At 43.5% G+C, this 25,269-nt stretch overlaps 1 protein-coding gene across 3 annotated transcripts in view; it reads right to left on the bottom strand.

Annotated features, from left to right (window-relative positions):
• Window positions 1-7,409: 7,409 nt before the first annotated feature.
• Window positions 7,410-25,269, bottom strand: part of LOC137629532 (NAD kinase 2, mitochondrial-like) — a 144,858-nt gene continuing 126,998 nt past the window's right edge. For 2 of the 3 annotated variants that reach the window (XM_068360940.1, XM_068360939.1), the window contains one exon: window positions 7,410-8,251. In XM_068360940.1, the coding sequence (XP_068217041.1) occupies window positions 7,995-8,251 (257 nt within the window). In that variant the 3' untranslated portion in view covers window positions 7,410-7,994. The remainder of the gene's footprint in view (window positions 8,252-25,269) is intronic. The other variant, XM_068360938.1, reaches the window with a different exon arrangement.

Here is a 25,269-nt window from a genome sequence, read left to right as displayed (position 1 = left end):
AAGTCGGTCCCTTCAGGACAAGTCCAACGTCCCGGTTGTAGCCACTGGGTCAGTTCGGACTCGTTGCCGTCATCTGAGGACTGCTCGCCGCCTAAGAGAGGCAAAGCGGTGCCGCCTCAGTCGCTCACCCCGTCTGTTGCCGCACCTGCTGCCGTAGACCCTAAATGGGTGTTGCTGCAGGACATGCAGTCCAAGCTTGCGTCCTTGATGGAGGACTTCAATGCGGAGAAGGTTGCTGCTGAACCTTCTGGCCAACAACCATCCAAGCGGTCTGTTGTGCGTCCTGTTGACGCTGAGGTAACTTTCTCGCGTCTACCAGTTGGGGTTGTATCTCCACCGATGCGACCCAGTGTGGGTTGCCAGCCGCACGTTGACTTTAGGCGACGCACGGAGGTGGTTGTTGACGTTCTGGACGTTCAGCAACCATCAGAGGTGACTTGTTTTGACGCGGTGCGTCAACCTCCGCAACCCGGTATGGTGTTGACTGCACAACCCAGACGGTCTAAACAGTCTCGGGTGGACGCTGTGCGTCCCCGCGCACCCATGGTTGTTGACAGTTCACAGACTGTGCAGCAGTTCCATGACGTTGCGTCCGGCTCCGTCACGCATGCACCAGTGCGACCGGACTCAGCGAGCCAAACGTTGCCCACTCCTTTGCCGTTTCCTCATCAGTTTTCGGATGAGGAACTATCAGATGAGGACGTTGCTGAACCACAAGAGGATCAACCTTCAGAACTTGACGAGCCTAAGGCAACTCAACCATCTTTGGACTTTAGAAAAGTCATGGCTGTATTTAAGGAGTTGTTCCCTGACCACTTTGTTTCTGTGGCTCCTCGTTCGCCGCCGTCAGAGTTTGTATTAGGCGTGCCTGCTACCGCACCTGCCTTTACTAAACTCGTTCTCTCTCGCTCATCCAAGAGAGCTTTGCGGCTGTTGGGAGATTGGTTAGAGACTAAGAAGAGTTTAGGAAAGACAGCATTTGCCTTTCCCCCATCTAAACTCTCGTCTAGATCGAGCGTCTGGTATGCCACGGGAGAAGTTCTCGGCTTGGGAGTTCCTGCCTCTGCCCAAGGCGACTTCTCAAGTCTTGTAGACTCTCCCCGCCGCCTTGCCATGAGACGCTCGAAGATTTGTTGGTCACCATCGGACCTGGACCACCTTTTGAAAGGTATATTTAGGGCTTTCGAAGTCTTTAACTTCCTAGACTGGTGCTTAGGAGCCCTGAGCAGGAAAATCTCGTCTGCAGATAAGGATGTTTCCTTGCTCATTATGTCCTGCATGGACAAGGCCGTCCGTGATGGGTCCAACGAGCTAGCCGCCTCATTCACGTCCGGAGTCCTGAAGAAGCGAGAGTCTCTATGTTCTTTCCTGTCTGCTGGAGTGACGCCATGCCAAAGATCTGAGCTACTCTTTGCTCCCCTTTCCAAGTGCCTGTTTCCTGAAGTCTTGGTAAAGGAAATTGCCTTATCTTTAGTTCAGAAGGACACCCACGATCTAGTTGCGTCCTCGGCTCGCAAAGCTCCCCCTTTGCCTACATTGTCTGCTAGACCGAGGATAGACACTCCAGCATCTCGCTTTATTCCGCCCTTTCGTGGCAGAGCCTCCAGCAGAGGAGGTGCTCGTGCCGAAGGGAAGCGAGGGAAGAGGAAAGGATCCAAGTCCTCTAAGGGCAGAGTCTGACTGCCCGCAACTTCAGACAGCAGTAGGAGCCAGACTCAAGAACTTCTGGCAAGCCTGGGAGAAGAGAGGCGCAGATCAACAATCTGTGAAGTTACTCAGAGAGGGGTACAAAATCCCTTTTGTACGCAAACCCCCTCTAGCGACGTCCCCCATCGATCTCTCTCCCAGGTACAGAGAGGAAGAAAAGAGACAAGCCCTGAAACTGGAAGTGTCTCTTTTGCTAGAGAAGGGAGCGGTGGTCAAAGTCTCGGACCTTCAATCACCGGGGTTTTACAACCGTCTCTTCCTAGTATCAAAGAAGACAGGAGGGTGGAGACCGGTGCTAGACGTCAGTGCTCTGAATGTCTTTGTCACAAAGACGAAGTTTTCCAAATGGACGCCTACTTCCACATCCCCATTCACTCAGACTCCCAACCTTTTCTGAGATTCGTCTTCGAAGATGTGGTTTACCAGTTTCGGGCCCTGTGCTTTGGCCTAAGCACAGCTCCTCTCGTATTTACGAGGCTGATGAGGAATGTGGCCAAATTCCTCCACTTATCGGACATCCGAGCCTCCCTTTATTTGGACGACTGGCTTCTCAGAGCCTCTTCCAGTCGTCGCTGTCTGAAGGATCTCAAGTGGACTCTAGATCTGACCAAGGAATTGGGACTCCTAGTCAATTTGGAAAAGTCGCAGCTGATCCCATCCCAAACTATTCTGTATTTAGGGATGGAAATTCACAGTCAAGCTTTTCGGGCTTTTCCGTCGGCCCCCAGAATAGATCAAGCCCTGCTATCCATCCAGAAGATGCTGGAGAAAGAACGCTGCTCAGTCAGGCTGTGGATGAGTCTGGTAGGGACGATGTCATCCCTGGAGCAATTTGTATCACTAGGAAGACTACACCTCCGTCCTCTTCAATTCCATCTGGCTTTTCACTGGAAAAAGGACAAGACGCTAGAGGCGGTCTCGATCCCAATTTCCGGAAAGATAGTCTTGTCTGACTTGGTGGAAGGACAATATCAACCTAAGAGAGGGTCTTCCCCTGGCTGTTCAGATACCCAACCACGTTCTCTTCTCGGACGCATCGGACTTGGGCTGGGGCGCGACGCTGGACGGTCGGGAATGCTCAGGTCTGTGGAACTCGAGTCAGAGGAGCATGCATATCAACTGCAAGGAGCTGTTGGCAGTTCATCTGGCCTTGAAAAGCTTCGAGTATCTCCTTCGAGGCAAAGTGGTGGAAGTAAACTCGGACAACACCACGGCCTTGGCGTACATCTCCAAACAAGGAGGTACCCACTCACTGACGTTGTACGAGATCGCAAGGGACCTGCTCATCTGGTCAAAAGGTCGAGACATCTCCCTAGTAACGAGGTTCATCCAGGGCGACTTGAACGTCATAGCAGATTGTCTCAGTCGGAAAGGGCAAGTAATTCCAACCGAATGGACCCTCCACAAGGATGTGTGCAAGAGACTTTGGGCCACTTGGGGTCAACCAACCATAGATCTCTTTGCAACCTCGCTGACCAAGAGGCTTCCAATCTATTGCTCTCCAGTCCCGGACCCAGCAGCAATACATATAGATGCCTTCCTCCTAGATTGGTCACATCTGGATCTCTACGCATTCCCACCGTTCAAGATTGTCAACAAGGTACTGCAGAAGTTCGCCTCTCACGAAGGGACAAGGTTGACGTTAGTTGCTCCCCTCTGGCCCGCGAGAGAATGGTTCACCGAGGTACTTCGATGGTTAGTAGACGTTCCCAGAAGTCTTCCTCTAAGAGTAGACCTTCTACGTCAGCCACACGTAAAGAAGGTACACCAAAGCCTCCACGCTCTTCGTCTGACTGCCTTCAGACTATCGAGAGACTCTCGAGAGCTAGAGGCTTTTCGAAGGAGGCAGCCAGTGCGATTGCTAGAGCAAGGAGAGCGTCTACCATTAGAGTCTACCAATCGAAGTGGGAAGTCTTCCGAGACTGGTGCAAGTGTTTCTGTATCCTCGACCAGTACCTCTGTAGCCCAAATAGCTGATTTTCTCTTATACCTGAGAAAAGGACGATCCCTTTCAGCTCCCACTATCAAGGGCTACAGAAGCATGTTGGCATCGGTCTTCCGGCATAGAGGCTTAGATCTTTCCAACAATAAAGATCTGCAAGACCTCCTTAAGTCTTTTGAGACCACTAAGGAGCGTCGTTTGGCTACTCCTGGGTGGAATTTAGACGTGGTACTAAGATTCCTCATGTCAGACAGGTTTGAGCCTTTACAGTCAGCCTCCCTGAAAGATCTCACTCTTAAGACTCTTTTCCTGGTATGCTTAGCCTCGGCTAAAAGAGTCAGTGAGATTCATGCCTTCAGCAAGAACATCGGATTTTCGTCGGAAAAAGCTACTTGTTCGCTGCAACTTGGTTTTCTAGCCAAAAATGAGCTACCTTCTCGGCCTTGGCCTAAATCTTTCGATATTCCCAGCTTATCGGAGATCGTAGGCAATGAACTAGAAAGAGTCTTATGCCCTGTTAGAGCTCTTAAGTTCTATTTAAAGCGTACTAAACCTTTACGAGGCCAATCTGAAGCTTTATGGTGTTCAGTTAAGAAACCATCCTTGCCTATGTCAAAGAATGCTTTGTCATACTTTATCAGATTGTTAATACGAGAAGCTCATTCACATCTGAGTGAGGAAGACCGATCTTTGCTTAAGGTTAAGACGCACGAAGTTAGAGCTGTAGCAACTTCCGTGGCCTTTAAGCAAAATAGATCTCTGCAAAGTATAATGGACGCAACCTATTGGAGAAGCAAGTCAGTGTTCGCGTCATTTTACTTGAAAGATGTCCAGTCTCTTTACGAGAACTGCTACACACTGGGACCATTCGTAGCAGCGAGTGCAGTAGTGGGTGAGGGCTCAACCACTACAATTCCCTAATTCCATACCCTTTTAATCTTTCTCTTGAAATGTTTTTATTGTTGTTTTTTGGGTTGTCCGGAAGGCTAAGAAGCCTTTCGCATCCTGGTTGATTTGGCGGGTGGTCAAAGTCATTTCTTGAGAGCGCCCAGATTAGGGGTTTGATGAGGTCCTGTTGTATGGGTTGCAGCCCTTGATACTTCAGCTCCTAGGGGTCTGTCAGCATCCTAAGAGGATCGCGAGGCTCCGTAAGGAAGACGTACTTACAAGGCAGAGTAATCGTCTAAGTCGACTTCCTTACCAGGTACCTATTTATTTTGTTTTTGTTATATTGATAACTTCCAAAATGAAATAAAAACTCTTAGCTTGTACGATGTAAACATATTTAACTGGTCTCTACCCACCACCCTGGGTGTGAATCAGCTATTATATATTCACCGGCTAAGTTAAATATTTAAAAATATTTTAATTATAAAATAAATTTTTGAATATACTTACCCGGTGAATATATAAATTAAACGACCCTCCCTTCCTCCCCAATAGAGATGCAGTGGGATGAGAAGAAATTGAGTCTTTGTTTACATCGAGTATGGTATCTGGCCGACAGTTGGCGCTGGTGGGCACACCCGCAACCTGTATAGCGATCGCTGGCGAGTTTTTACTGTTTTTTGTCTGTCGAGCAACAGAGTTGCAGCTATTATATATTCACCGGGTAAGTATATTCAAAAATTTATTTTATAATTAAAATATCATTTCTTTTCATTTCCAAAGAGAATACAGTAGTTGAATTTTATCAAATAGAAATGCCAAAATGTCTAGTTAAATACAGTATTGCCATTTATATCGTTTGCTGTAAAGAATCTATTTGGCAAATATTAAGTAATGCAAATTCTATATGCAATATTTTTGCCATTCAAAATGGTTCCAAACTGATTTTTAAATTATATATTTGTTCTTCACATGAACAAACCTTTCGGCCTTTAAAGTAGGAGAATACTTCAGTGGGATACGGAACGATTGTTTGATGATTAATAAGGTAGCATCTTTTGTTTTTGACTGGAGACTGAAGTACACAGAAAGGCAAGACATGTGGTATTGTTTTATTTTCCTGGAACTCTTCCGATGTTTGTATTGCTTCTATCTCAAAGCTGTTTAAATGTCGATGCACATCTCAAAATAAATATCTTCTGTTTCTATCCTTGCAAAAGGCCTCCCCATCTTGGAACTCTTTGGTGATCAATGACAACAAACTAGTCGATGATGTGTCATAGTCCTTTTGTCCTTTTTAGCTTTCTCGTCACCTGTTCAGATGTCTATTTTTCACCTCGCAATTCAAACTGTGTTTTTAAGGTTCTTTAACTTTTAATTGGAGGCATCTTCTTCTGGGTTTTGTGTGAATGCTGGTGTCTGTAGTTCAATACAAATTAATAAATCAAAATGTGATTAAAATTCATTCCTGGCTTTGTGTAACGTACTGGCTAAAGTATCCTTCCTTGTGTTTGGAGGAAGATTATTAACCAAGCGCTTCAATAGCTAGAATGTAAAGTAAATTAACATTCAGTATAAAGTAATATTTAGAAGAAACAATCTGGAATTTTGAGTACCCTAAACCTAGACGGCAGTTAAGTCTAGGACATTATTTAATTAATTATTGGAAACTATACCCTATCTCTTGCCTTCATTTTCTACTCAACACCACTAGTGTGTTGGAGTCAGCTACATGAATATCAGGGAAGGTTCATAGAAATAAATGGAATTTTAAGTAGTAAAATTTGATATTTCTGTACTCACCAAGTTCACATACATGCCCACTCTCCTCTTCACTAACAAGAGGATGGGGAATTTTGTCAACTTCAAACTGAAAATGACCATGCAACATGCACAACATGCTACTGTCAGTAGCCGCCGTTAATTTCATGGTTTACCATAGAAATTAGCATATTGGAAGAGAAAAAAATGGAAAACTTCTAAAAATTTAAGGTAACATTAATATAAACATCATAAGAGAAAGTAATATGAACATCAGGTCAGTAAAGAAATAAATTTCATTGTTAAAATTCCGGGTTTCCTTGGAAAATTGATAATGTTACTCCATTATATGGATTTAGTTTCTGATTACAGACCAGTTCCTTAGATTTCAGTATCACCTAAAAATTTTCAGCAGCTGTTAGCAAAATTCAACTTACAGGAGTTGGTAGAACATTTCTAAGTATTATTACCATGCTTCTAACCAGTACATTGTGAAGAGTAGTTGTTTATGGGAACATGAATGTGATATTTTGTGTTACACAGAGTGGATATCTTGTCCTTTTACTTTCAAATTATATAAGCATGAGCTGTGGTTTAGCATTATAACAAGTTGTTGCTTATGGATTAATCCCATCTCCTTAACGTAGTCCTGCGGTTGCTGAATCTTAATCAGAGATCTAACTAACATTAGTGTATGGTGCAAAATATGGCGATGAAGTTAAACCCAAACAAAACAATAGTCCATGAAATTCCTTATCCCTAATCTAGATATTAATCTTTTGTATTGCCATTTAATTAGTTCATCATTGAGAATGCTCTATATAATTTTCTTATCTGACTATCCTGTGCAATCAGATATTCAAGACTTACTTTATATAAGCAGTCCATAGTAACCAATAACATCATTTGATGTTCGTCTGTGGATGATGAATATAGTATGAAAAATTTTCAGACATAGTGCTACTGCTACTCATATGGCATGCAACTGCTGACATTTTAATGGCAATGAGGAGAAAATATGCTAGAAAAAGGTGTGAATGCAAGAAAGACAGAATACATAAGTTTATTAAAATCACAATACCAATTGTAGCAATAATAATGGCACAACGATATCCTTTAAACACTCAGAATCTAAAAATGATCACAAAATACTCTATCATAAAAAAATCTTTAAGTAACTGTGTATGCACAATTTTAAGTAAAGAACTAAAACAGTTTAAACAAGCTTTCATGTCTAGAACCACTATACACTACTGAGAATACTCAGGGAATTTCATTGTGGAAAACCTAACTAAAGTGATTTACTTCGATATATGAATTCTTTCGTTAAATAGAACTAACTTCAACATTACTGTCAGAGGACAAAAAAGTATTTTTTCACACCAAACACATAGGCATAGGGCCAAAACAATTCTATAAACCGAATGTTAAGGGTTTTACCAAATGATTAAAGTTGTTCTTGAAAAAATGAATATATTTATTGTACAAGGCTTTGATATATCATAGTGAAATTCTTTTTAACAATGTATCTTATAAACAAATGCAGTATACAGAATCACTGGCCCACTTGTAATAAATCTTGACTTTTATTCTATACAACAAGGAGTGGTTGAACATAACTTTCCAATAAATTTCATTGTCTAAACAAACAAGAAACTTTACAGAATCTGTGGAACAAAAGCTTTATATATAAAAATCAGTGCTTGAAAGAAACTTCTGTTGGATCTTCGTGTAGAGTCACAGTGCGAAGCGAATCTTCTTCATAGATTTCTAATAGCGCTCTTGTTCCATCATTGAAGGTGAAGGAAAGACCACCATCAATCACTAAAGACGCATCAAAGCACCGTGACTTGACTGCAATAGACCTTGCGTGCCCACGTGGTTTAACGCATTCACTTCTTGTGGGGGATGAAATAAGTTGATCCCTGATAGTATATACCATTCTTGGTGCCTCTGAAACAGATACATGAAAGTCACACACTACTGTACTGTATATGTCTGACACAGTGTTTTACTTACAAACTTGTTTCGTCACAAAATCATTGCCCTATGGCAGCCTAATTGCGAGTCCAATTTAATTTCCAGACAAGCATAAAAAAAGAAGTTCCTACATGACTAGCTGTAATTCAGAGTTCCAAAACAACTCTAGCAGAAATTTTATTTACTCCAAGCGTCCTATTTTCTTTGCACAGCTTTCCAGTTTGGTAAAAAAAAATGAATGTATTGTATCATTTTATGATTTTTTCAACTACTGCACCTTTGCATTTCAAAATTATCAATTTTTTTCCTCCTTATAACCTAGTTGGTGACGGTTCATAATAAAATTAGCTTATTTCAAATGTCATGATTAGCGAGTGCTTTTCTTGGACAGCTGGAATGGATGGTCCAGTGAGAGTCTTGCTACTATAGCTAATGGCTGGGAAATCTGCAGTTTTTCATAGCAATTCATGCCTATATTGTCCAGACCTCTATAGACATATAAATCAAATTAAATAAGCATCCTCATTAGCCAAGTTAGAGTAATAAGCAACACGAAAAAGTAACAGAAGTAGAGTTAAGCACAAGTCATGATAATCTTGAATACTTTTCGACCTTAGATGCTTGCTTTGCACTCAAGTTCTCACAACTACAGTGATCTGTTTTAATTTACAAAACATTCAACACTTCGCCATATAGGTAGGTTTCTTACTTCACTGTGAGGAAAACTATATTCCTTATTATCTTTCTCGTCCAGGGTTTCTTTCTTTATGGCCTGGGGGTGAATAAAAGAATTTCTTACCATTCCTAAAAAATATTTAGGAAGAAAAATATAAGCTTTTTATCGACAAAATTAAGAACCATTATAGATTTGCTGTCACCTCATGATTGAAAAAGAATTCTGTATGTAGAATCAATTATATTTTGTAATTCAATTACCTGAATTTAAATCATGTACGTAATAAGAAATAAATCTGCTGTAAGTACTTCATATGTATACTTAACCTTTCTTTTTCAGATTTGGGTCTCTAATTAAAAGTGGCTGTTCCTGAGCCACCTCCTCTCTCAGCAACTGCTATTACTGACAATAGTTTTCAATTGCATCTTATAAATAAAATTCAATAGCAATGATATTATATTAGTTTTGGTGCGAAGCTGAGGCTGAATTGTTAGTATTTGCCAGTTTTCAAGAAGCAAAGCAAAAACAAAACGTCAAAATTATCAGAAATTGGCACCATGCCAAACAGACATATCGCCTTCCTAGCAAACAATTGTATGCTTCCATTTATACGACCTGTTATGCAGTAGTGTGAGGAAAGATGCCCAAATTTTCAAGGTTTGTTCTCAAGCTCATGATTTGATGAGGTCAGTAATCTTTATATAATTAGCCATAAAAATATTTTCAAAAACGAAATAATAGATGTACTCATTTGTTTTTGCATAGTGAAATTTGTAGATTACTGCTTTTTATGACTGATAAGTCCAAAAAAAAAATATGCATACATTTTAGTTATTTTTAATAATGAGCTTTGAGTTTGTATTCTACTAATTGCTATGCAAAACTTTACCTTCTTGTTCTTTGTGTAGCAAATCAAAATCTGAAGGGTCGAAGTTATCTGAAAAAATTCCATAAAGTGTTTTTTCTCTTTCTTTCGACTTCTCCCATTCAGAGGTTACCACAGCGGATCACCTGTCTCCATCCACTTCTATCCACTGACTCTTCCTCTGTCACGCCAACTGCCCTCAGATCCTCTCTTAGCAAATCTATAAATCTCCTCTTAGGTCTTCCTCTCTTCCTTTTATTTGGTGGATTTATGCTTAGCATCCTACTTCCGACATACTCTTCCTCCCTTCTCTTTACGTGCCCGACCCACCTTAGTTTTGCTTCCCTTACTTTCTTTCGAAACTGATTAACATGTGCAGTTCCTCTGATGATATTCTTTCTTGTTACTAGAAGTGGGAACCTCAACATTTTCATTTCTGAAACTTCCTTCTCTTATTCATACTTCTTGGTTAAGGTACAGTCTCCAAACTATATAGCATAGCTGGTTTTACCAACACCTTATATGTTTTCCCTTTCAGACTTGCTAATATCCCTTTTTTTGCATACCACACCTCATACTCTTCTCCAGCCATTCCAACCAGAATAAATTTTCCTACTCGCCTCCACATTGCACCAACCATCACTTTGCATAGATGATCCTATATATTCAAATTCATCTACCTTTCTCAATTCTATATGTTCCAATCACACAGCATTCCAGGCATTCCTCTCACTTACACATATATACTCTGTCTTACTTCGGCTGATTTTCATACCCATCCATTCTAAATTTCCAGATTTGCTTTAATCTCCGCATTACTAGACCATAGAGACTCCTGCCTAATGCCATCAATCAATCTATCCATGATAACTGCAAACAGGAAAGGGCTAAAAGCCGATCCCTGGTGCAATCCAACCTCAAAATTAAACCATTCCGTTGTGCCCACTGCACACCTCACTTGAATATTCTCATACATATCCCGCGCTGCCCTCACATACTTATCTTACCTGCTCCAGAGAGCCTAATGCAATACCACAATTCATCTTTTTTGGGCTCGGCCATGTCGTCCTGATGGAAGGTTCCTTTAGGTAGCTTTCCAAGGGATATTTGCTACAGTGATACTCCCACAGAATTAACCGTAGGTCTCCAGAATTCTAACTCCTGGCTTAAGTATATTTAATATATCTTTAAGGATATCGCATAATATCAGGGGACGTATTTTTTGATAAGACACATAGCAATCTTCACCCCAAATAGATTTAAGTCTTTAAGGGGGAAGAGTGGCGAACGAAAGGGGAGCCGTTATGAAGGTACCCAGTGGACCCCCTCCCTGTACTACTACGGGCCATCATTCCTTTCAACTGTAGCATTTAAGCTAAGTGCGCTTCCGGGTTTCTCTCGGTGTTGTTACGGTTTATTGGATTATTATCATGCAATCTCCAGCATCTTCATCCTCTGGATGTTGAGTATTTGATCTTTCCTGTGTATAATTTACAGCTCCCTTCTCACAGTTGAATTCGCATAATTTAAGTGTGTTAAGTGGAGCGCAGCCAACCCCGGAGGCGACCACCGCTGTCGCACGTCATAAATGCAATTATTTAGTTAGTAGTGCGACGTTCCGGTATTTAGCTATAAAGAAACTTTTTAGCTAGTTAAGCAAAATTATACTAGTGAAGATTGCATATACAGTGAACCCTCGTTTATCGCGGTAGATAGGTTCCAGACGCGGCCGCGATAGGTGAAAATCCGCGAAGTAGTGACACCATATTTACCTATTTATTCAACATGTATATTCAGACTTTTAAAACCTTCCCTTGTACGTAGTACTGTTAACAAACTACCCTTTAATGTACAGAACACTTAATACATGTACTACAGTACCCTAAACTAAAACAGGCACAAATATTAAAGGCAATTTTATATCATGCGTTTCCTAAACACGCTAAAAAGCACGTTAAAAAATGGCAACCAATGTTTTGTTTACATTTATCTCTGATCATAATGAAGAAACAAACTGGAGGTAGAGCTTTGCTTATTACCCAGACATATTTCCCATACTATTCCCTTAGAACTACATCACATCTTCCTACTTTAGATATATATATATATATATACTGTATATATATATATATATATATATATATATATATATATATATATATATATATATATATATATATATATATATATATATATATATATATTTATATGTATACACATATACATACCTACATATATACATACATACATATATACATAAATACATACATATATATATATATATATATATATATATATATATATATATATATATATTTTTGGGCTCAAGCCATGGCGTCCTGATGGAAGGTTCCTTTTTGGTAGCTTCCTTGGGTAAATAACTACTAAGATATTCCCAGAGAATTTAACCACAGGTTATCACAGAATTCTAACTTCTGGAGCGAGTATCCTAAAGGTTTCCCTTTTAAGACATCGTATATCAACAGGGGACGCATGTATTAACTCGCCACATAGCTATCTACACCCCGAACAGAGTTAATGCTTCGGTGTGTAAGGGCAGAGAATAGCTGGGAGCCGTTCCATAGCTAATCTCATCCGTGGCTACTTTTGGTACTCGAGACGTAAACAAACGGGCGCCATTGCTTAAATGACGTCACGTCCGTCTTCATCCTTTGTACAGTAGCTCGCCTTACTTAGACGGATTTTCCCTGTGCTCACTTTATCGTCTTGCATCTTTATCATGTCGCTACCTTCGGCCTCGCCTTCTTCTGGAAAGTTGAGTACAAGGTTCCAGTATTGCTTAGTTAAGCTCTGACCGTAAAGTAAATATTACTTTTCGAGATATTTGTTGTTTTGTGGCAGAGCTGTGCCTCTACCGGACCCGCCATTTTATGGCGTCGTTGTTGTTCTGCATGCCTTATTTAGTTAGCCACAACAACGCTTCCGGCCTTATTTACTAATCGATAATATTAGTTTATTTAGTCTTCATAGCTAGGAACTTTTATATCGTGTTTTGACGCTTTTTTACCGGTCATCGATTGACCCCATACCAGTTGGCTACTATAGCCCCCAGGCCAGAGCGCCTATATTAGTGTTCATGCATGATTTTATCAGTGATCCTAGACTTACTTATGAAGATAGTGGCATTATTTTACAATACTATTGACTGTGATGCAAGTGTTTTCGCCTTCAGGGACCATATAGGGGATAGGTTAGTTAGTGTGCCTTCCTAACCTAACCTACATGTAGGACCCCTATATGCTTCCTTCATCCCCCTGCCCTTGGGCATTCCCTCTGTGTAGCCTTGCTCCCCCTACCACGTAAGGGGATCAAGCTCTTATCAGAGTATGTTATCGCCTCTCTGTCCTCCCTAAGGGAATGAACCCCCCTTAGGGTTGCGCCTGAGAGTGAGGAACGGCTAGTCTTTCCTCTATTGCTAGGACTAAGTCTACGATTTTCCTGCGATAGCGATATGTCTTCTATCCTTCCTAGTTCAGGACGTACATCCCTGCTCTAGGTTAGGTTTTGGAAGGGTTATTCTGTTCCTTGCTGAAACTGTACCCATGCACCGTTTCAGTCAGGCTGCCTTACCTTAGGTTAGGGAGTGTCCTCCCTTCCTTAGTGGCTGCTCTGGTACAGAACCCCTTCCATGGAAGACCCTTCTCTTCTCCCCTCCCCACCTATCTCTTGTATAGCCTAGCCTATACTTAGGTTAGTCTATACCCATCTGTCCCCTGTCCTACAACTCCTCCTTAGGGTGGAGTGATAGGGCTACCTTGAGCTTCTGTGTACAGTCCGCTCTGGTACATATACCCTTCATAGTGTCCTATGGGGTTAGCCACTGGATGTGTTCTGTATGCAGGGGTCTCACCCCCCCCCCCCTTTGGGTGTCCCCTAGCCCTCCCTTGGGCTACCCTAGCTCCCGGTCCTCTGCGGCCCCTGCTTCTGGGTGATAGAGTCAGCCTCTATCATGGGTACACCCTCTCAGGGGGGATGTCTGGGAGTCCATGGCTGGACCCCCTACATCCCTCCCTCTGTCTCTTTCACTATCCGGGTGCCGGTCCCTTGCCGCCTCCACTGTCGGCGATACCCACCTCCTACCTTGGTGACTCACCCCATATCCCCGTGGCCGCCAGTCCTCCGTGTGCCGGGGGACTGCCGCCTGCCGCCGGCTTCCAGCCGATGGCTCTCCCCCTTCCTCATAGCTTGGTCGTCCGCCCGCCGGCCGGCCCCTGGAGTGCCGGCATCCACTGCCGGCAACCCGGTTCTGCTATAACCATCCTTGTTCCTGTCACCAATCCGGCAACCTCCGGCTGCCGGAGCCGCCGCTCCCTCTGCCGGCGTTCCGCCGCTGTGCCGGCGGCCGCCACCCTGGTATTACTCTTGACTTTTATATTGTCTGTCCTAATGCCAGAAACTCTGCTGGAGCGGCCTTCGGCGTGCCGGAGGTCTGCCGGAACCTTCCGGAGGCGTCAAGACGACTTGCACCCCCTTCTACTAGCTATCATCTAATACTGATAGCTCTACACTGCAACCAGATGGCTTGTTTACGTAAATGGATCAGTACCTTAGTACTGTTCTACTGGTAATCATGCTGTCTTCTTGCATTCTACAGATTTCCAGCATGCTGCGTGTATCTTAGCGCGGCTGGTTGCCGGAAGCAGTTACCCTTTGGGATCCTTTAGCCCCCTAATTTGGGACTGAGTGGCCTCAGTCCCAACCTTATCCTTGACAATTCCCATGGAATTCCATTTGCCCTATGGACTTCTACTGGAATTCTATCCTGTGCCTTCGGCCACCTCGGATTATCCAAGGATGAAGCTTACGGTAACCAGCCGGGCGGGATGCACGGGGTATGTTTCTTTCCTATCTCAATCCTCTGTGCATCACACCCTTTATCAAGTTAAGATTAATGATTAATATTAACTTAGTTTAAGAGCCATTCTTATGACTCCCCCCATACTCATTTTCTCTTTCTTCCACAGGAGGAGCAGATGAAGTGTGACTTCGACTTCTGCGCTGTGAAACGCCCGCACTTCTACGGGCATACGGCTTGCAGGACAAGAAAGGGGATTTGAAATTCTGGGACCCGCTGAACTGTACGGTCTGCCAGGCTCACCTAGTTGATGCTTTCCATAACCCTCCCTCAGCGGAGGTCAGGGACACTTCTCGGGATAAGCTACGCAAGTGGGTGCGTGGCTTCCAGAAGAATGCCACCGGACCGTACCTGGCCACTGAAGAAATGAGGTCCCTTTTGTTCCCAAAGGCCTCCCCTGATTCTGTGGTGCCCAAGGATTTGATCCCCACTGTCCAAATTACGGTGGAACCAGACGTAGTCATGGCCCAGTCCATGCACGAGTGCCACCTGGATTCCGAGGACGACGAACACATGTCGGATATTTCGGAGGGCACGGAGAAGACCCTTATGGCTCAAGGTGCGGAAGATGATGAGGACCAGGTGGAATACACCGAGTCGGAGCAAGAGGTCGCTCCTCCTTCCATCACCGCCCCTACTCCTACACCGACGGAAGTGTCTCTCCCGTCTACCTCCGCTACCCCGGAACCCATGCCATCCGCCCAAGAGATGTTCCAGATGATCAAAGCCATCATGGACGACAGGCTGAAAGAAAATCAGGAGTTCATCAGGTCCATGATAGGATCCAAAGAACCGAAGATCATCTCGGTTAAGGATCTCCCCGCTTGCTCACACGCCAACCCATGGAGGTATGCTGAGCATATGGTTATCGCGACCGGCAGGATCTTCGTCAGCGACAAGATCGGCACGGTCCCCCTGGAAGACGTGGAGTTCTTCCCAAACTTCGAGGCCTACCCGGACTGTTACGTCCGGCTTCGTTCTGAACCTGCCTCTAAAGAAGAGACCGAACCAAAGGAGAAGATAGTGTTCGATCTCGCGAAGGCCCAGGCTATGCTAGCCAATACGTTTAAAAGTAGGGGTTTTACCTGCTCTAAGCTTCCGGCCCTGAGCAAGAAGCACCCTACCTACGTCGCACCCGACGATGCAGTCCTTCCATTCATGGAAAAGGCCTTCGCTGCGTGCCTCAAGGCTGTGGAAGAGGGAAAAGCCTGCCCTGCACTGGAGGAGTGCAGACCTTTCTCCATAGTGACTCCCCCCGACGCTCGACACTGGAAGGACATCCAGCATACTTTCGTGGTGGGAAAGCTAGATCCTGACGTCGCCGGACGTCAGTTTAATGAAGACCTCCCGAAACTCAACGATCACCTCCTTCGTCGGGAACAAGATACGAAGGAGAGGCTCGCAGCATCCATGTCCCACCAGGTCCAACTTGATATCATGGCCTGTGACACCAGAGTACCAGACCACTACATGGTACTCGCCAAATCCCACATGGCAACCCTGGTGAAGGATATGTACCACTTCATGAAGGCTCGGAGAGCCTGTCGTGAATTCGTGTTCGCAGGTGCCACTGTGAAACACGAACCCCGGAGGCTGATTTCCTCCAACATCTGGGGTAAACACCTCTTTCCTTCTGACCTTGTGAAGGAGATCACCGACAAAGCCGCCACGGAGAATAGGAACCTTCTCCACAAGTGGGGCATGTCAAAAAAGAGGAAATCCTCTCAGGACGACGGACCTCAACCTAAGAGGAAATCCTCCAAACAGAAACCCCAGCAGCGTCAACCAAGACGACAGTTTCCGGGACCCGCTACTCCCCAAGTGGCAGCTCAGCCACAGCAGACCTTTCAGCTGGTCACCCAACCGGTCTTGTCACAGTCACCGGTTTTCACCCCTGCTTTCGAGCAACAGACGACTACCTTTCGTCCCAAAGGTAGAGGCTCAAGCAGAGGTGCAGGCAGAGATGCGTCTCGCCGTCCCTCCAGAGGCAGAGGAGGAAAGGGAGCTAGCGGCCGAGACAGTAAGCCCTCGGGACACCAGAAGCAATGAAGTGCTTCCGGTGGGAGGAAGACTCCGCCAATTCCAGGATCGTTGGACCTTCGATCCCTGGGCACACAGCATCGTCAAGAAGGGTCTAGGCTGGAGTTGGACTCAACCACCCCCAACCTTCCAGCAATTCTTCCAACAATCAACCCCCCTTCTGGAAGAATATGTCCTAGATCTCTTGAACAAGAAGGTGATAAGGAAGGTAAAGTCCACCAGGTTCCAAGGGAGACTGTTTTGTGTCCCCAAGAAAGACTCCGACAAACTCAGAGTCATTCTGGACTTATCCCCCCTCAACAAGTTCATAGCGAACGACAAGTTCAAGATGCTGACTCTTCAACAGATAAGGACCCTTCTGCCTCGAGGTTCTTACACGGTCTCCATAGACCTGGCGGATGCCTACTGGCACGTTCCAATGAACCATCACGCTTCCTCCTACCTAGGATTTCGACTCCAAAGGAAAAGCTACGCCTTCAGGGCCATGCCCTTCGGCCTCAATGTGGCCCCTCGGATCTTCACAAAGCTGGCGGACGCCATAGTATAACAGCTCCGCCTCCGAGACGTCCAGGTGATGGCCTACCTCGACGATTGGCTAGTCTGGGCTCCATCGCCCGAGGATTGTTTAAAATCCTGCAGCAAAGTCACCCAGTACCTAGAACACCTGGGATTCAAGATAAATGTGAAGAAATCTCGCCTCTCTCCAGCTCAGAAGTTCCAATGGTTAGGAATCCAATGGAACCTTCAGTCACACCGCCTTTCCATTCCCCAGAAGAAAAGGAAGGAAATAGCAGGGTCTGTCAAACGACTACTGAAATCCAAGCGGATCTCAAGACGCCAGCAGGAACGAGTTCTAGGCTCTCTACAGTTCGCCTCAGTAACAAACCCAGTGCTTTGTGCACTGCTAAAGGATGCCGCGGGAGTCTGGAGACGTTCTGCATCCATCGCTCGAAGAGACCTCAAGAGACGGCTCCCAAACAGACTTCGACTTCTCCTCTAGCCGTGGTCGGAAGCAAAGGCCCTGAAAAGGTCCATTCCTCTTCAACACCCACCTCCATCACTCAACATCCACACGGACGCTTCGCTGGAGGGTTGGGGAGGTCACTCCCACCAAAAACAGGCTCAAGGCACATGGTCTCCCCTGTTCAAGACGTTTCACATCAACATCTTGGAGGCCATGGCGGTCCTTCTAACTCTGAAGAAACTCTCCCCGCCTCCCTCGATCCATATACGTCTAACCCTAGACAACTCGGTGGTAGTTCGATGTCTCAATCGCCAAGGCTCAAGATCGCCCCAGATAAATCAGGTGCTTCTTCCAATCTTCCGTCTGGCAGAGAAGAAGAAATGGCACCTGTCTGCAGTTCACCTACAAGGATTCCGCAACGTGACAGCGGATGCTCTATCTCGGACAAGCCCGATAGTCGGAATGGTCTCTAGACGCAAGATCATTCTCCTTCATCTCTCACCAAGTCCCAGAACTTCAGATCGATCTCTTCGCAACGAGCGACAACAATCAACTTCCTCGGTACGTGGCCCCGTACGATGACCCCAAGGCAGAAGCAGTGGATGCCATGTCACTGGACTGGAACAGATGGTCCAAGATCTACCTGTTCCCTCCCACCAACCTTCTGCTGAAAGTCCTCTCCAAGCTGAGAACCTTCTAAGGGACAGCGGCCCTAGTGGCTCCCAAGTGGCCCCGGAGCAACTGGTGGCCCCTGGTCCTGGAGCTGCAGCCCAAGCTGATCCCTCTCCCGGGCCCAGTTCTCTCCCAACAAGTACAGAAGTCGACAGTCTTCGCTTCATCATCGAAAATCAAGGACCTTCATCTCATGATTTTCTCTCCCTAGCCGCAAAGAAGAGGTTTGGGATCTCGAAGAAAAGTCTAGACTTCCTCGAGGAATACAAGACCGAATCCACAAGACGGCAATACGAATCATCTTGGAGAAAATGGGTCTCTTTCGTCAAGACAAAAAATCCTAAGGAAATCACAATTGATTTCTGCATGTCCTTCTTCATTCACCTTCATGGACAGGGATTAGCAGCCAATACGATTTCAACTTGCAAATCGGCCTTGACTAGACCACTATTGTATGCCTTCCAAATTGATCTGTCCAGCGACATCTTCAATAAACTGCCGAAAGCATGCGCTCGTCTACGCCCAGCACCCCCACCGAAACCGATCTCCTGGTCATTGGACAAGGTGCTCCATTTCGCCTCCAACTTGGATAATGATTCATGCCCTCTCAAGGATCTGACTCAGAAAGTTATATTTCTCTTTGCTCTTGCCTCAGGAGCCCGAGTCAGCGAAATAGTGGCATTGTCAAGAGAAGAGGGTCATATCCTGTTTACTGATTCAGGAGACATTACCCTCTCCCCGGATCCGACGTTTCTCGCCAAAAACGAATTACCCACCAAAAGATGGGGCCCCTGGAGAATATGCCCCCTGAAGGAAGATGCCTCTCTATGCCCAGTAGAGCGCCTCATGGTCTATCTTCGCAGAACTTCGAACTTTGGTGGAGGCCAACTCTTCAAAGGAGAAACATCGGGCAGCGACCTGTCACTGAAACAACTAAGAGCGAAAATCACCTACTTCATTCGCAGAGCGGATCCTGACAGTACACCCGCCGGTCACGATCCTAGAAAAGTTGCATCGTCTCTGAACTTCTTTCAGAGTATGGACTTCGAAAGCCTTAAAACCTTTACAGGTTGGAAGTCCTCGCGTGTTTTCTTCAAACATTATGCGAAACAAGTGCACGAAGTCAAACATTTTGTGGTAGCCGCAGGTAGTGTTATGAAACCTGCACCTAACTCTGCATAGAACAGCGAGTTACTTGGGACTCTAACTCTTCGGGTGCCTATGTTGACCCTCGAGCGATACATAGTGATGTCGAAAACACTTAGTGCTTTCTTATAACTGTTCTTATCCCAGGTGAAATGTCATAGTCGTCACACAAGCGCCGCATGCCTAGAGCATGATGTGTTTTAATTAAAGACTGACGTTCCTCGAGAACGAGTGCCTACTAATAAATTTGAAATTCCCTTTTAGATTCAAGAGCAAGTCTTTATTACTATGTACATTATAATTCACTGTAAATTAACTTTACTTATTGCTGTAATTTATTTTAAATTTTCTGCAATTGTGAAATAAAATTCCTATTTTATTACTTGTGCGTCTCAATCCGCTCCTATTTATACTATGAAATATATGCCTGTCATAGTTTTATTATCCCCTTCCCTATGGTTCATGGAGATACTAAGATCCTAACCCTTAGTATATATTCACTCTTACAATGTAATATTCCAATACGAATACTTACTCTTCATACCCTAGAGACGAAACTAACCTTCTTAGCACACAGTGCCTAACCACCACTTGTCTGCCCTAAAGAATGTTCTGATACGAATGCCAACCATTCAGTCTCGTCTCCAAGTTCTTCAGGTTCTTCTAGCAAGGTGAATAGCCCTTCGATAACCACTTTGATCTCGGCATGGCCGTGGGAACTTCACTGCCAAGGGGGGCAGGAAGATTCTTCCCTATGTTTCTTTTATTAAGATTACTATGCTACATTGTTCAAAGCCCTTGGCGCTTATCCAATAGGGGAAAATCTACCACGATACATTGATTCTCTGGTATTCTTCCATCAGGACGCCATGGCTTGAGCCCAAAAAACGGATTTTGAGCGAAGCGAAAAATCTATTTTTGGGTGAGATAGCCATGGCGTCCTGATGGACCCTCCCTGCTACTTCGTCCAGTTTTTAGGTCCCACCCTGCTCTGCTGTATCATGGTGATCGGCAAGCAACTGGCTTCAGGATGAAGACGGACGTGACGTCATTTAACCCTGGATAGGTACGCTCCTCGGACACCCCTTTAAGGGTATACTCGGACGCGAACGACCCCGACGCCAAAAAAAATTCTTGAAAAATCAGTTTTTGCAGTAACCTTCTTTTTTCTTTTGCCAAAAAAAACTTCAATGAATGCTTAAAACAACTGTAAAAATAAATACTACTCATCTGCAGAAAAAACTATTTATTATAAATATTTTAAAAAATTAAGTAGAAAAAAAAGACCTGACATAAAAATTCATAAAAAAAAAAGGAATTGATTCTTGAATGTTTAGGACACATCTTGATGTATTTTGGATGAAGTCAGACCCATGGAGGTGAAGATCTGAAATGAGAAAAAAAGAGTAACTTTTTTTGGCCAAAAAAATTTGTCCAAATTTCATGAATTTTTTTGGGTACCCAAATGAAATAGGAAGTGGCTAATTTTTTAGGGAATAAACATATGTTATCCTAAAATAGAAATATGTAAAAAAATCTTCATTATTTTGTAAATTACATTTATATCAGGGGCCATATCTAAAGGTAATTTTTTGAGTACTTAGAAATTTCGTAAAAAAATACATATATTTAATATATAATATGATATTTATGCAGGTAAAAATATACCAAAATATCACATATTCTATAGGGAACAAGAATATATATAGATATGGCAGCTTACGCTTCGGATATGTCCACAAAATGGCCGCCAACCACACTGACTCAGACTCCCTAATCTGCCACTTGAAATGTAGGAAGGGTATGTCAATTTCAAGGTGTTATTTACTAATCTAATTATTATTGGATATGCATAAAAATTGTATGGTGGGTTGCTGGATAATTGTCGATTATTTTACGACTATAAAATTGAAATTCTGACCCAAAAAAATTTTTTTGAAGGGAAATAAAATCGAAAAAAAAAAAATGTAAAACAATATAATATTTTAGCTAAAAAAATTTGATGATATTCAATCAAAAAAAAAGTAAACAAAATTTTCCGACAAATAAACATCTAGAGGAATCATTACTCTGTGATAGTTCCTTAGTACGTAGTAATTTTGAAAGAATTGGGAAAAAACGAAAAAATGGCAATCACCGGAAAATCGAAGACATACCTATATACACGCCATATCTGGCTAAAAAAAAGATAGGCATGGTTAGCCAGATCATCTAGAAACACTTTCCAACACTATAAAAATATAAGTTTTGCGACACTACTTGCCAATTCCTTACGGTAACATGACTAAGCGAAAAAATGCAAAACAAATAAAAAGGGGCACTCGCGGAAAAATGGCTAACATTCTAATATACGGCATTTCAGAAAAAAAAAAATTCAGACACGTGCTAGGCAAACCATCAAGGCACATTTTCCGACAAATAAACATCTAAATGAATCATTACTCTGTGATAGTTCCTTAGTACGTAGTAATTTTGAAAGAAATGGGAAAAAACGAAAAAATGGCAATCACAGGAAAATCGAACACATACCTATATATACGCCATATCTGGCTAAAAAAAAAAAAAGATAGGCATGGGTAGCCAGATCATCTAGAAACACTTTCCAACACTATAAAATTATAAGTTTTGCGACACTACTTGCCAATTCCTTACGGTAACATGACTAAGCAAAAAAATGCAAAACAAATAAAAAGGGGCACTCGTGGAAAAATGGCCATTCTAATGTACGGCATTTCAGAAAAAAAAAATTTCAGCCACGTGCTAGGCAAACCATCAAGGCACATTTTCCGACAAATAAACATATAAATGAATCATTACTCTGTGATAGTTCCTTAGTACGTAGTAATTTTGAAAGAAATGGGAAAAAACGAAAAAATGGCAATCACAGGAAAATCGAACACATACTTATATATACGCCATATCTGGCTAAAAAAAAAATAGGCATGGGTAGCCAGATCATCTAGAAACACTTTCCAACACTATAAAAATATAAGTTTTGCGACACTACTTGCCAATTCCTTACGGTAACATGACTAAGCAAAAAAATGCAAAACAAATAAAAAGGGGCACTCGCGGAAAAATGCCCAACATTCTAATATACGGCATCTCAGATAAAAAAAAAGACATGCACGTGTTAGCCCAACCATCAAGGCACACTTTCTAACACATAAACATGAAAAAAAATCAATAATATACGGCAATTCCTTACTACGTAGTAAATTTTTACAAATATTGAAAAAAAACAGAAATTGGCAACCGCAGTTAAATACCCAATATACCAATAACTACGTCGTATCTGACAAAAACAAAATCACGCATGGGTAGCCAGATCATCTAGACACACTTTCCAACACTAAAAAAGCAAAAGTTTTACGACACTATTTCGCAATATCTTACGGAAAAATGACTTGGCAAAAAAATGAAAAAAAATGAAAAAGGGGTACTCGCGGTAAAATGCCCGACATTCTAATATACGGCATCTCAGATAAAAAAAAAGACATGCACGTGTTAGCCCAACCATCAAGGCACACTTTCTAACACATAAACATGAAAAAAAAAATGAATAATATACGGCAATTCCTTACTACGTAGTAATTTTTACAAATATTGAAAAAAAAACAGAAATTGGTAACCGCAGTTAAATACCCAATATACCAATAACTACGTCGTATCTGACAAAAACAAAGTCATGCATGGGTAGCCAGATCATCTAGACAGACTTTCCAACACTAAACAAGCAAAAGTTTTACGACACTATTTGGCAATATCTTACGGAAAAATGACTTGGCAAAAAAATGAAAAAAAAATGAAAAAGGGGCACTCGCGGTAAAATGGTCCTCGTGGTGATGAACGACATTTTAACAAAAAAAAAAATCATGCACATGGTAGCCAAACAATCCACCAAGACTTTCCACAACTGATAACCTATACAAGTTGCACCATTCTACGACAATTTCATAATACGTAATAACTTTGATAATTATGCAAACTACCTTAGAAGGGTAAACTCGGTCGCGCTCGACCCCGACACGTCTCAGAAATCGGGGAAATAGTACAGCTACAGCAATGCACATCTGGACACTACTAGAGCGTGTAGGGGAGACACCTCCTGCAGGTCGATCACCCACAAATTCAGTCACGGGCGTGAGTCACGTGAGAAAAACCTGTTTTTTTTTTACGCTCGGGGTCGCGAACGACCCATCGTACCTATCCAGGGTTAAGCAATGGCGCCCGTTTGTTTACGTCTCGAGTACCAAAAGTAGCCACGGATGAGATTAGCTATGGAACGGCTCCCAGCTATTCTCTGCCCTTACACACCGAAGCATTAACTCTGTTCGGGGTGTAGATAGCTATGTGGCGCGTTAATACATGCGTCCCCTGTTGATATACGATGTCTTAAAAGGGAAACCTTTAGGATACTCGCTCCAGAAGTTAGAATTCTGTGATAACCTGTGGTTAAATTCTCTGGGAATATCTTAGTAGTTATTTACCCAAGGAAGCTACCAAAAAGGAACCTTCCATCAGGACGCCATGGCTATCTCACCCAAAAATAGATTTTTCGCTTCGCTCAAAATCCGTTATATATATATATATATATGTTACTGTATATATATGGGTTATGGAAAAAAATCCGCGAAGTGGTGAATCCGCGATGGTCGAACCGCGAAGTAGCGAGGGTTCACTGTATATATTTCCTTTTCCGATATGTAACGTTACTTTCGTATACGATGAGGACCCAGGTGGTATCACTCGTAGCCGCGGTCCCCACCCAAGTTAGGCCAGCCTAACTCGTTTTGTATACGTTAGTACTGTAATGTAAATCCCATTGTTTAACCTCTTGTATCATTCCCATTAATTCGGTTGGGGATATATATCCCCTAGAATTCATTGGTATAATTCGATACGTTTCTCTTTTAGAGAAAAGAGGATAAACCCTTCCTCCTCCCCTGAGCACCGCCATTCCAAGCGGCAACACTATCTTTTGTCATCGCCACTGAGTAGTTAACTCCGGTGTGACTTAGATAGTTTTTTACCATCGATCTTCTTTGCCGCCGAGTATCCCGGCCTTGAAGTATAACGGTAACTCAGGGTGTATTGTCTTGCAGCCGACAATGTCGGCGACAGGGGAATCGTGATTTCTCTGCCGCCCACGATGTTGTCGGCATGGGAAGCTATACTTCCTTAGTTTACAACCGAAAGTAGACGGCATACCTACCGCCGCCTTTCTCCCTTGTAGACTATAAGACATGTCTTATAGCCGACAATGGAATTCTTATTCCTCTGCTGACCACGATGGCGTCGGCACAGGAAGCCATGCTTCCTTGGCTTGTAGCCGAAAGTAGGCGGCACACTTGCCGCCGCCTTTCTCCCCTGCAAACTATAAGACCCTTTTCCCTTCCCCCTCTCTCCTTTAGTGTCAGCCTAGCCATCACAATGTTCTTTTGGCCAGTACAGGTATTCTACAATCATCCTGGCTTGCCGGGTTGACTAGTTGCCAGCTAGGATCCTACCAGCGGCGGTTGGGTTACCGCCTCGGCCAACTCCCCCTTATGTCCATCCTTCACCGGAAGCGAATGCCCCGGGGGAAAGGCTGAGCCGGCCCTGACGGCTGCCAGTGGGAAACCCATTATACTGTTGAGAATTCTTCAGTCCTCTCTTGGACTGCCATCCACAAACCTTGCAACCGGCAGTATAGCCGGCGGCAAAAGTTGTGGCTGGATGGAAGCTAGAATCAGACGCATTGCTCCTCTTC

This window comes from Palaemon carinicauda, chromosome 37, assembly GCF_036898095.1.
Source record: "Palaemon carinicauda isolate YSFRI2023 chromosome 37, ASM3689809v2, whole genome shotgun sequence".
Taxonomy (NCBI): domain Eukaryota; kingdom Metazoa; phylum Arthropoda; class Malacostraca; order Decapoda; family Palaemonidae; genus Palaemon; species Palaemon carinicauda.
This window is presented reverse-complemented; position numbering and strand designations above follow the sequence as displayed.